General features: G+C 39.3%; 1 protein-coding gene across 1 annotated transcript; it reads left to right on the top strand.

The window, feature by feature from the left end:
* Positions 1 to 1,789: 1,789 nt before the first annotated feature.
* On the top strand, positions 1,790 to 12,660 carry sypb (synaptophysin b). The gene is made up of 7 exons (XM_042003777.1): positions 1,790 to 1,876; positions 3,191 to 3,256; positions 8,358 to 8,482; positions 9,435 to 9,633; positions 9,739 to 9,930; positions 10,026 to 10,338; positions 12,555 to 12,660. The coding sequence occupies exons 1-6, from the start codon at positions 1,859 to 1,861 to the stop codon at positions 10,305 to 10,307; spliced, it is 882 nt and encodes a 293-aa protein (XP_041859711.1). The 5' UTR covers positions 1,790 to 1,858; the 3' UTR covers positions 10,308 to 10,338; positions 12,555 to 12,660.
* Positions 12,661 to 12,882: the final 222 nt, after the last annotated feature.

The raw sequence follows: 12,882 nt of genomic DNA, 5'->3' as shown, positions 1-12,882 counted from the left end.
CAGAGACGTTTTTGCCTGAAAGCCAACTTTTCCACATCTCCTGATCAAGATACATCACAAGGTTATTAATGGCCTTACATGTAAGGGAAAGGATTTTGAAGAGAAGCTAAGAACTGGAGGAATACGATCTTTCCTATCAGCTCCTCTCAGAGTTCTTTCTTCAGTCAAGTCTAACATAACTTTATTTATCCTTACAGGGTAATTCAGTTTGACAATCCTCAGTTCATACAGCATTGTGGATCAGCTGCAGGCTTTTCAGGCAGCTACATGGACACCTTAATAACAGGAAACTAAAATAGTTTGAGCCCAGAGGTAACAAATGCATGGACCAGTTTTACGGCATCAGCATGTTTCTGGTTTTGACAATGTCTGAAAATAACTTACTGTAAGGTCTGGAGCCCCAGGCAATGCTTTCCTGACTAAGATGTTGGGGTACTATTTTGGGGATTCAAATACATTAACTAATTTTGTTTGCAAACAAAAGTTGAAGTTACAAGTCATTCATGCCTTACTTCTTTGATTAATTTCCTTTCGTGTTATATACACAGATGTTATCTTTGTACTGTAGTAATAGACATTTCTGCACCTGTCAGCAAAAGAAATCATGAACACTGAGTGACACTTACTAATCAGTATGAGCATCTCCATAAAAGAAGATGTCATATCAGTTTGCTGCTCTTCCGCATTCAGGGGTATTTGCTGTTCCTAGGATTGCACTCTTCCGAACTAAGATGCCTGATGTTTCTCCAGGTAAAGAAAAGCTAACAGACGTGGGTATATTAGAACCAAAAACTATTTCTCAATACCTTGACATGTGTCAGCTGTCATCTTGGTCTTATGATGTCAAAATGTGAACACTATGATAAAGAAGACTGTTTAAATACAAACTATCATTGAACCATAATATTTGTAATTTCATTGTTTAGACAGAACAGCATATCGTGCATGAGAACTTAAACATTGAACAATTGTTTATGTGCATGCAAATGTTTAGAGAAATTTAAGTTCACCTGTAAATGTTATAGTGCATTTTACGTACATTCTGACATCATACAAACTGATGAATTCCTCTAACCTTTTGTGAGATATATAACAAGAGGTCCATGCAAGTAAATTTGCCATCAGATTTGTGGGACATGTGTTTAGAAGGGCTACTATTAAGTAAACTCTTCTATACTAGCAGACATAGAGGAGCAGAGAAAAGCTGTAGCACTAGCAATATTTTGTCTCCCATCTCAATGTGACAGATGTTCCTGCACCAATACTTTGCTTCCCAGCAACTACAGATGGCCTATGTTTGGTTATGAGCTGCACAGACTGCTTGAGGGAATGTGGTCTTCCCTCACATTGCAGTCAGTCTCACTACAAAATGTGTTTTTCTCGCATTCTGCACGTGTGTAGGGTAGATTTTGCCTGGAGGGCCCACTAAAAGGAAAAAAACATGTTTTTTTCAGAACGTACAACTAATGTCAGGTGACCGTGCTGCTTGTTAATGTCTCGCAGCAGCTCACGGACCTTCATCGACCTCTTTCTTTCCCTTCTGCATCGCTCCTTCTGTCTACTTAAGCGTGAACAGTTTCCATGCGCTCCTTTCTTTATCATAAGGCCCCCCCGGGCACTTTCTGCTCGCCTAGAACAAAGCAGCGCTGCGATTGGACAGACGGCTCAGCTCCTTTCCACTCCTCTCTACTCCAGTCCAGCGACTGTTTCTACGTCAACACGCTTCACACGTCCTCGCCCAGTTCGTGACGCAGCCCAGCTCTTCCTCCTGTGCGGCTTCCTCCCTTGGGCTGTTCCGGATTAGACGCCTCCCTCCCTCCGCCCCTCTGATCCTCTTATCAGCGAGTAAGCGGCCAAGATGGATGTTGTAAACCAGGTAAGGCTTTGGGGAGGAAATAATCTATTTAATAATGTTACCTTTGGTAGTTGCTGTTTCGTTTATCGCAAACCATTTTAATTTATTTACCGCTTTTAGTAAGGATACTATTTTTATTTTATTTATTTATTTTTACTAGAGATCCTCCGACCTCAGGATTTCATTGCAGCGCTTTCGACCATTTGCTATCGAAAAAATGAATTCTACCATTTTACAGAATGCTATAAAATCTGCTTTTTAATGGCGCGAGAATATAGATGGGCATTTTTCTTCTTCCACTGATGCTGCAGTCAATGTGACGGACAGGCCTGCTGACAGTCAGAATGTGTGGGATGTCCAGAGACTCTGCAGCAATGACATTTAGCACAGGAAGGAGACGATGTTACCTCCCGAGAGTCGCCTAATTGATTTAGATTGCTGTTGCTTAAATAACAAATTGAGAATCTAATTAATTTGCACGACCGCCGGTGCAGCCGCAGTAGGCCCGATTCACCGAGGGAAGGACGGTCTCCCGCATCCCTCACAGCTCATCTTCCAGATAGCTGAATGGTTTGTGACAAAGCCATCCAGGCTTTCCTGGGAAACAGGCGGGTATCAACCTGTCAGGCTGCACTGAACTTGTCAGCAGACGCGTCACCTGCTTAATATGGATATTTGGCAAGTTAAGTGTTATCTCCCCCCCCCCCCTAAAAAAGAAAAAAGAAAAAAAAAAAAGGGGGGGGGGGGGGGCTATGAGTTGCTCCGCGGCCTGAGAGAAAACCAGAAAAGCATCACTGCTTCAGAGTGCTGTGCGGCCATTTATTGATGCACACAGGGACACACCGCCTTCTTTGCAGTGTCGCATTCACCTGCGCACAAATGCATCCTCTTTTTGCCAATTAAAGAAGGATTCTACTGTATTTTTCCTCATAAATAAATTAAACGCCCGCTGTGGAGTGTGCACGCATGAGAGCAGAGAGACAGTTAATCAGCTTTGTCTAATTGTAATGCCGGTAGGAACTCTCTTACACAAACACACTCTACAGCCCATGAAGGCAGTATGAAAATGTCTCCTCTCTGCTCATACAGCATTTCTTTCCAGAGCTCACAAAGACGCGAGCTGAGGCTGTCGACTCACTTTTATTCACTGGCAAATTTCTGCTCCATAACAAACACCTGCAGGTGCTAGTTATAACATTTGGGCTATGACACTGAGGCCTAATTAAATGCATTTTTTTTTTCTATCAGGACCAGCATTTGACACTACTGAGTTTAGAATATGAGCAGAAATGTCAAAAAATTTCAGAGCTTATTTGTGATTTATTGTTTTGACAGCTGGTGGCCCAAGGGCAGTTCACCATAATCAAACAACCACTGGGATTTATAAAAGTTCTACAGTGGGTAAGTATTCTATTTTAACAATATTGTATGCAAACCGTGCATATATACATGAACATTTCATGTTTACAAGGCAAAAATATGGGAGTTTTTTTTTTTTTTTTGCTTTTCTTTTTATGTTGCAGTAAATAATGCTGTATACTGACAGTGTCACACAGAGGTCATAAAGCTGAGTGGTGCTGTGAGGGGTTTGCTATCACACATTTCCATTTTCCCCTGGAAGCTCCTCCTCCTGTATGGTTTGTGCAGGTGTGCCCAGATAATGGCTGATATTGATATTGAAGAGTCTGTTTTGATGACACTGCCCTCACAGGGCTGAACAATAAACACCAGTGGGGTGTATTACATCACTGGTGTAGTAACACCATGTCAGTCTGCTGAGCAATATAATAATGACCGTTTAATTCCTTTCCAGAAGATACAACCTCTGCATAAAGTACAGTTTTTTTGACAGATTTCTTTAAGATGCAGTCTTTACCACAAGAAGCCTGAAACACGAGGGAAGCCTAATTTTATAAATAGATAATTTTTTTTTCTTTTATTTAGCTTAAGTATTTATTTGTGCATACTAATATCCAAACATCTTAATAAGTGGTCTTGTTTATATTTATTTGTTCTTTTCTATGGAACATGGCCAATTTAAAACAATGAACCATGTTTTCAATCTGACAGTTAATCAGGAAATTATTATTTTTTCACCACTCTTAGTTCATTTTGCTGGATTATTAACCAAGCAAAAACATCATATCAGCATTATGCTGACTTCACCTTAACCGTCTGCAATTTTTTCTGAAGAGCATTTTTCCCACCCCTCCCCCCCAAAAAAAAACAAAAAAAAAAACAGGGGGTCAGAGAAGCCAAACATTTCAAAATTGGGTGAGGAAATAAAGGGGACAATTATTCCTGTTGCTGTTTCATGTACTGTAGATCTATCATAAGGGAACTGAAGTCAGTCATGTGATGCATTGTCTTCCTCAATATTTGTCCTCCCATCAGCAGCAGGGTACTCAGGGAGAGATGCTGCAGGGTTGACAGCAGTGCTGCTCTATTGCAGTTTTTTTTTCTTGCTTACAGCTGGGGCAGTGGTGGGAGTAGAAGTACTAAATACCCATGCAAGACCCACAGCTAAGTGAGAGTGCTATGTTATGTTTAATATATTTTTTCACCCCCTGAAACAATAAAAGGAGGGTTTAGAATTGAACAATCTTCCTAAGGAGGTCACCTTGGGATTTTAAAAACAGTTAGTTGCAGCCATGACATTTTTAGGTAGCTCTATTTTTGCTGAATATGAAATATTTACATGCAGGCATACAATACAGATTGATTTAGGGGCACAAAGAGATTTAACTGAGCAAGGGATACCCCATCTGTGGATGGGTCCCAATCATTTTTAGCCACGCCCCTCCTCTCAAGCCTAAAAACACCAGTAACACAATCCAGATGACAACGTTTGTGCCAAAGCTGTGTTGACAAAACTCCACACTCTAATAGGCTCTGCAGATATGCTGGAGAACAGTCAGAGGAATGAGTGTAGCACATAACTCTGTAGTCCTTCCCTGGAGCTGTGTGAGTATGCCAACACCTCATCACTGTCTCCCTGGGTCAGTGCAAGCCAACCACCAATCAGCAGGCCCGCTTGGGAGGCCAGGGCGCATGAATCATTTGTCAGAGGGTCTGCGTGCCTCAGCGTCAGGCTGGAGGAGGAGCTGCTGGAGCTGCTGCTCTTTATGGATTAATATGGGCATGCATCAGCTGCAACACAGGGTGTTTTTAAGAGGGAAAAAAAGGGAGCCAAACCCCAGAAGTATTTCTCCGATTCTTGAGCAGGAACTAGTGGAAACTGGCATTTATGAAAAAGATGCTTATGTGTTACAGAATTTATGCTTTCATGGAGTACAAGGAAAACAACAATGCAAAAATAGCAATGTCCAAAGGCGTGTTTAATCTGGAGATATGAGTCATCAGAAGTCATATAAGCAGGTTGAGGATCTCTGAACTCAGTAAATCTTGCAGAAGGCAGTTTATTTGCCCATCTCCCCAACTGACCCCACCCTCTCTCAGTCTCCAGGGAATTGTGCTGACAAAGCCCAAATTTGATGGATGTTGGAAGACATCAACTTCCCAAATACAGCTCAGATAGAGCTCAACCACAGAGGAGGCAAACTGCCTCCTGGCCCTCCTGCTGCACGATGCTGTGTTGGATTTAATCTGCATTCCAATTTCTGCTCTGACTCATTCTCAGCAATCATAAAAAGGCTGTTTGTGAGAACACAAAGTAACAGCCTTATTCACTTTGGTATAATCCCTTATGTATAATAAAGGTTGTTGGTTTTGTGGTGTCTCAGGGGGCTATTGCTGTTCCTCTGGTGAAGCCTAAATGCTGTGTTTATTTTTATCTATCTATCTATCTATCTATCTATCTATCTATCTATCTATCTATCTATCTATCTATCTATCTATCTATCTATCTATCTATCTATCTATCTATCTATCTATCTATCTATCTTATTTATTTTTATTTAATTATTTTGTTTTATTGTTTTTTTTTATACAAGTGCTTATCAATTTTACTGAACCAGAGAGATGGAGAAGAATTTAGACTGTGTTAGAACAGCAGCAGTAGACAGATTGTTTCAGTCAGAAAGTAAAGAACTGTGTACATTCTCAGCACAGAAGGGCTGACAACCATCCAGCATACCAGGAGGAGTAGAAACCAGCCTCTTTGCTGAGGATGGCACTGCCAGTAGTGTTACCATGGTACCTAACACTCTGCGTGCCACCATTTCTTTTCTCAGTCTTGCTGTCCCACACCTCCTCCCCCATCAATCCTCCTTCTACTTATCTATCACTGTAAAGGTTCAGATTTTATTTGCACCAAAGTGCCCCCCTGTTTGGATTCAGTCCATGTGGCAGACCTTGAGCTTTTATCTGAGCTAACAAAGCAGTTCCAGGGATGCCATAACCTCTATAGCTATAGACTGAAGTCTGCTCGAATGCAATGTTGCCTCAATATTCATTCATTCATTCTAGCATATTTTCTGTTTATTTGTGGCTAAGATACAACAGTGATGGTGTAAATAAGGAGAATTCCCAGCTTGAAGTTAACATGTAAAAAATTTGCATGTTAATTACTCATATTTAAAGAAGCAGCGTGATGATGTGACACCAAGTGATAAAGTTGCAACTATCTAAAGATTCCTCGCCTCTTTCCAAGCATATAGGAAATATTATCTTTAGAGCAAGCCTTTGTTTACGTGTTCTAGGAGGAAACTATCGTCATGACGATGAAATGATTAAAAAGTAATATAAGTCTCATTTTCAAATCATGCACAAAGAAACTTATTTTCATGCAATTCTATATTCGTGCAATTTTATTATATTTATTTCTGTAAACAGATGTTAAATAAGAAGAAATGGGAACATGCTGCTGCCTCATTTGATTAATCCTGTCAGCATGATTTAATATTCCCTTTACACTGTATTACTTTGTAGATGGAATCTGAGCTGTAGTGAGTGTTGTTTTACTCAGATAATCCAGAGGGAATTCTCATTTTCAGCAAAATGTCTTTCAGGGGGGGGGGGGGGGGGGGGGGGACAATTACAAGGCCTCTCACGATCCATTGTCTCAAATGGATATGAAATAATAAAACCAGGTCACTGGGATAACTGAAACCTTGAAATCAAAAACAGTTACCCCAGTTAAATTATTGCACTAAATAAACTGAGATGGATGTTATTTATCTTTAGAATAACATGCCACATTGCTTATTATGTTAAGTTTGTGCTTACGCTGCACTTTTCGCTCATGCTGTAGACATTGATTAAATGCACAGCTACTGCAGCATAATAGTCTGTATTTCTGTGGTTTTGTAAAGTAAAACATATAAGACATAGATATGTAAATTGGTTAATTTTCACAAATCCAGTAATATGAATCAACAGAATACAATAGTTCAAAATAGATTTCTTTTTCTGGAGTTCACAGTTGGCATTTTTTATTGTTTTGCTTCCAATATGTAATGACTGTTTGTGTAACTGTAGTCTTTCCTCCTTGTTATAGTAGGTACATAGTATGTGTAGTATACCTCCTTCATCCCAGTGATTAGCATTCATTATTAAAACCTGTTAATCAGCTTTTTTCACAAACATTAGGGCAGAGAAAGTGTTTGGGATGTTGTTGCTGCTCAAACGAAAATCAAAATCCTTCAAGAACAGAGAGGAATGATTAAAGTGATCACAACAATTCTTGCTTTAGGCATCCAAGTGCTAAAAGTCACTAAATAGTTTACAGTGTTTGTTGATGCCTTCAGTAGGTAGATAGTACTACAAGGTTAGAGTTAAGAGGGAAGTGACGTGTCGTGTGTGAGCACAAATCAGCTCACATGCTGAGTGTGTGTATGTGTGTTTCTTTACAGTAGCTTGTAGCTGAGTATTTGGTGACAGATGGTAGAACACCTCAGCCAGATTAATAGCTGGATTGTCCATCCAATCGGATCTAGCCTGCAGTGTTGGCAGGGTGTGGTAAAAATAGTCTGACTCGTCTAATCTGCTGTGTGTGTTTGTTTGTGAGGAATTGTGTATCTTTTTTTTTTTTTTTTACCCATTTATGAGTATTTGTGTAGTTTATGGGACTATAGGTGGGTGCTGACTGTGCTGTGTTCACATAAAGGTAACCTTTGAATGAATGTACAATCACTATTGCACCAGAAAATGCACAACTGAAGAAAACTTATATCTAATGGTAGCCATGGCAACAAGTGCAGCCTTTCCTCTAGCCAGTTGGTAGCACTGCACTGATTTACACTCTGCATGAATTTATTAGCAGCTTGCCAAAATTGGTGGATCATGATCAGCCTGCCTGAGACACTGCAGGTAGTGAAGAGTATCTGCAACATACAGTACCTGAAGGTCCTTGTTTACATTTTTACATCAATCTCAGTGCAATGAATTATTACCACGTGTGAGCCCAACAGACAAGAAAGTGTGACAAACAGATTTTGTTCTGTACATTTTTTTTCCAGAGTATGTTCTGGATGTGTCAAAGGTCACTGAGATAAGTTGTTGAATTCACCTTTGTTTTTCTTTTTTTTCCCCCCTCCCACAGATCTTTGCAATCTTCGCCTTCTCAACATGTGGCAGCTACTCGGGCATGTTCAAGCTGAGCGTGGAGTGTAAAAACCGATCATACAGTGATCTAGGCATAGAAGTAGAATTTGAATATCCGTTCAGGTATTTTTTATGTTCTTGCATTTGCATTTCAATAAATTACCCAGGCTCTACTTTTAATGCCACTTAAGTGCATATGCATAAGGTCTACAGTTTTTTCCCAGGATTTCCTGGAATTTTATTACTCATATCCACCTATTATGCCAGCAAATGAGAATGAGGTAATTCTTTTAAAATGATAGATTATATAGTCATAGAAAGTCTGTTATCTAAATGTAAAATAAAGATTTTTGATATATAAAATCAGGACTTATAGTCTACTTCTTGATGCAATAATTTAATAACCCTTAGCTTATCTAAGAGATTGCTGTGGGCTGCTAGCAAAAGACGTAAACAAGAATTAGCTTGAATTAGCTTCAAAATTTGTTCATGACATTAATTTTAAAAATTTCCAAACAAGCGTAAACACTGCATAAGTGTTAAAATGTAAAATTAACCTTGTGGTGCTGGTAAGTTTGTTTTGTTAGCAATGAACAATACTAACAAGACTAAAACAAAAAACAAACAGCTTGCTAACAACAAGCTGTTACCATATCCAGCATTTATGCTAAGCTATGCTAGCATCTCCTCAATGTAGCTTTGTCATTTGCACACAGTTGAAAGTGTGATTGAAAATTCATTTTCTTCAGGAAGACGTTTGAAAATATCAAGATAGTAATTTTGAAATATTTCTTATAATTTCTCACAATCTTATTCTATTGGAATATGGAATAGGGATAATTGCTCAAAAAAACCTATTGCTAGGACACTAGTAAAAATCTGCTCACTTGAAAATGTTATTTATCCAAACAACATATTTTTAAATAATTTTTATTATCAAAAGCCAAAAATGGTACATTTTAAAAACTGGAATAAAGAAATTTTGCATAGCCCCATGATGAAAATGAACACAGCAGTACATCACAATCTGCCTATTTTCACAGCTTCTCTTTCTCCTCTTCATGTCCATACTCAGGCTCCATCAGGTTTACTTTGATGCCCCCACCTGTAAGGAAGAGAAACGGGACCGTCTGTTCCTGATCGGGGACTACTCCTCTTCAGCTGAGTTCTTCGTCACCATCGGGGTATTTTCCTTCCTCTACTCCATGGCAGCCCTCTCTGTGTACTGTTTCATCCTGGAGAAGTACCGCGAAAACAACAAGGGGGCCCAGATTGTGAGTTTGTTTGTCTTTCACACTTGTTTTACAACTTTGTAATTGTTAAATCAATGATGTGTGCTTGGTAAAGAAAAATAAATTAGGTGTGTTGCTGATCCCCAGGACTTCGGTGTGACGGCAGTGTTTGCCTTCATGTGGCTTGTGTCTTCGTGTGCTTGGGCTAAAGGCCTATCAGATGTGAAAACAGCCACTGATCCAGAAGAGGTAATCTCTCTCATCCCAGCCTGTGAAGAGCGAGAAAATCTCTGCCGTGAGATCTATGACCCCAAGGTGTCCGGCCTCAACACCTCTGTGGTAAGTCCCAAACATCTGACTGAGTTAAACTACACAAAGTCAATGCAGAAAGCAAATTATTAACAGCAGACATGTATTTCCTTTCTGCCACACAGGCTTTTGGCTTCATCAACCTGATCCTGTGGATTGGAAACCTGTGGTTCGTCTTCAAAGAGACCGGCTGGTTGGCTGCATTCGGTGGAACATATGTCCCATCACAGGAGAAGCAGCCTGCTCCTGATTCCTTCGGTCAAGGAGGCTACGGACAGCAGGACCCCTATGCCGGCTCCCAGGGTGGGTACCAGCCCGACTACGGCCAGCAGGGAGGCTACAATGAGGACGGAGGTTACAACCAGGGCTATGAGCAGCAGCCCACCTCCTACTCTAATCAAATGTGAGCCTTCCCAGCCAAACTACAGCTGCAGGATGGTGAGTACTTTTCATGAGCACATGAAATAACATGAAACAACCTCAGAGGAAATTAAATTAATTAATCTGATTTTTACAAGTACAAATTTAAAGTAAAAAATCATTGTGGCATCACTCTTATCTCAATACTTTGCAGGCTGTCTCTCTTACAGGGAATTATGAGTTGAAGTTCAACTGCTTTGCAAATGATGATGATGATGATGATGATTATTATTATTATTATTATTATTATTATTTTTATTAATATTATTATTATTATTATTATTATTATTATTATAAGGATCATTATTACCACCTCAGCTACAAATTTTCACATTTGTTTAAATGGGGTGAACTTCTGGTGTCTGACACATGTCTATCTTCACCCAAACATCATACTTCTTAGTCTGCAGTCTTGTAGGCTGTATCCTGAGTTTTTTAGATAAATGCATCCTAGTCAGAACAGTATTCAGCATGTTGCCAAAGGACACGTTAACCAAGGAAACAGAGAAATAACCACTGATCTTCCAATTGGCAGACGACTGCTTTTCCTCCTGAGTTCATGCCAACAGCAGTGGCTGTAATTGTTCCTTTTTTCCAAACAGGCCAAAAGAAGATCAGTCAAATGTGACTGAAGGGGAATCAAAGGAACAAATTTTAAGGCTTTGCCAGTATGAGTTTGTCAAATCCAGATGGTATTGCCCATAATTTTTTTAGCCATCTTTTTTAAATAACTAGAGTCAGATATTTAAGGCAAGGCAAGTTTATTTGTATAGCACATTTCATGTACAAGACAATTTAAGGTGCTTTGCATAAAACATTAAAGCATTACAGGGGGGTTGCAGCAAGCATTTAAAAGTACATTAAAAAACAAACTTTAAAAAGAAATAAAAGGAATTAAATAAAAACAGAAAAACATTAAGTTGGTGGAGATGCAATGGATGGTTGAATGGATGGTTGGTGGATGATCATTTTAAACTCTTGTTTTCTGATAAGCAGTTCTAATCTCTAGCGATGCCTGTCTTCTTCAGAAACAATGTCTACAGTGCTGCAGTAGTTTTTCATTCAAACATCACGTGTTTATGCAACAAAGGTGAGAGGCGTATGACGTAGCTGAAGGGATGGATGAATAGTATGCAGTTTGTACTACAGCTCCCAGTGAGCGCTTTGATCTCATCCCGTTACAACCACCAACTCTCTTTGCTCTACCCTCAGAAGTCTTAAAACTATGCTGAAAGAGCTTTTTGATGTTGTGCTCGAAGGCTGTAGTATACTCTGACTGCTAAAACTGCACCCAGCCCTGTGAGATTCAGAATATGAATACCCACAACCCAAAGTAACATGGGTTCGCTACACCCCTACCTTGTTTTGCACTTAATTATCTTTCTATATGTCCTCTTTGTTGATAGTTATAAAAATATGCCATAAAGAATTCTCTGAACATTGATCAGCTTTTTACATAATTAATTTTTAAACCTAATTATTATTATTTAATTATTTATTTTTTTATCTAATACTCATCTCACTGGTTTTAAGTAGGATGGTGCCCAGCAGGTAAAACAGAGTTCAATATAGCAGTTAGCCAATCAAATGTCAATATTTCACTTCTGCAATCACTATTAAAAGACTTGTATTGTAGATTAGAACTTGTCTGGTTATTATAAAAGTAAAACACACTTGTCGCAGCTCTGTTGTTTACATGTAAATACCATGTAGATATTGAATTGGCTGCTGCTGTTAAATGCAGCAGTGAATCAGACATAACCGCAGCTTACTGGCTATTTCTTTGAGTTTGTTACATGTAATTAGATCATGTGTCTTTCACAGAAACAATATATTTATACAATGTGACGTATAAAATAAACACTATGCAGGTTGACTGTATAGTAAAATATAGTTGATATTTAGATTTTTTTTTCATCTCCTGGTAGTTGGGTTACTTATGCATTTAATTTTTCACTTTTTAGAACAATAAAAAGAAATGTACAGTAGCTTTGTATCTACGGCAGAAAAGGAGGTAATTCTATACTTGAATGTTTAGTGGCCTATGTTAGAAATCTGTATTTACAACATTGCTATTTCCTGTAATTGACCCATATTGATGTAATGTAACATGCGAGTGTACCTGTGTTTATGTTAAGATGTTCTGTAAGCTCACTGATAAAATTAATCTCATCAAATGTTTGCTGTTTATTTTATATTTCCCTTTCTGCCTCTTTTTCTGTTTTTCCTCTCAGGGTGAGCTTGTGATTCTGGAGCGCAGTTCTTGACCACCACCTGCGTTTTCCTCGCTCCTCTGTTTGTCTGTTTGTGTATCTGTGATTCGACAGGTGGAGGGAAGGGGGGAGGGAGGGAGAGAGGGAGGGAGGGAGGGTGCACTCTTTGGGCTGGGGAAGGGATGACCACCGGTGGAGCAGGATGCTGGGGCGGGGTATGGGGCGGTGTGGGGTCTTCGCTGTAACATGATGTTTATTCTCGTGATGTATTTAACTGTAGAAGACAACGGGGGATTGTCTGTTTGGTAATACGAGAAAAACTTGAATACAAATACCAAAACATTCGTCG

Source organism: Melanotaenia boesemani, chromosome 13, assembly GCF_017639745.1.
Source record: "Melanotaenia boesemani isolate fMelBoe1 chromosome 13, fMelBoe1.pri, whole genome shotgun sequence".
In the NCBI taxonomy this organism is placed as follows: Eukaryota; Metazoa; Chordata; class Actinopteri; order Atheriniformes; family Melanotaeniidae; genus Melanotaenia; species Melanotaenia boesemani.
Note: the sequence above shows the minus strand (reverse complement) of the source record. Positions and strands in the feature narration are given on the sequence as shown.

Excerpts from the sequence above, each read along its gene's own strand:
- sypb (XM_042003777.1), top strand. Across the intron at positions 9,634-9,738 it reads ACAACAAGGGGGCCCAGATT|GACTTCGGTGTGACGGCAGT; the intron begins GTGAGTTTGTTT and ends GCTGATCCCCAG. Across the intron at positions 9,931-10,025 it reads CCGGCCTCAACACCTCTGTG|GCTTTTGGCTTCATCAACCT; the intron begins GTAAGTCCCAAA and ends TCTGCCACACAG.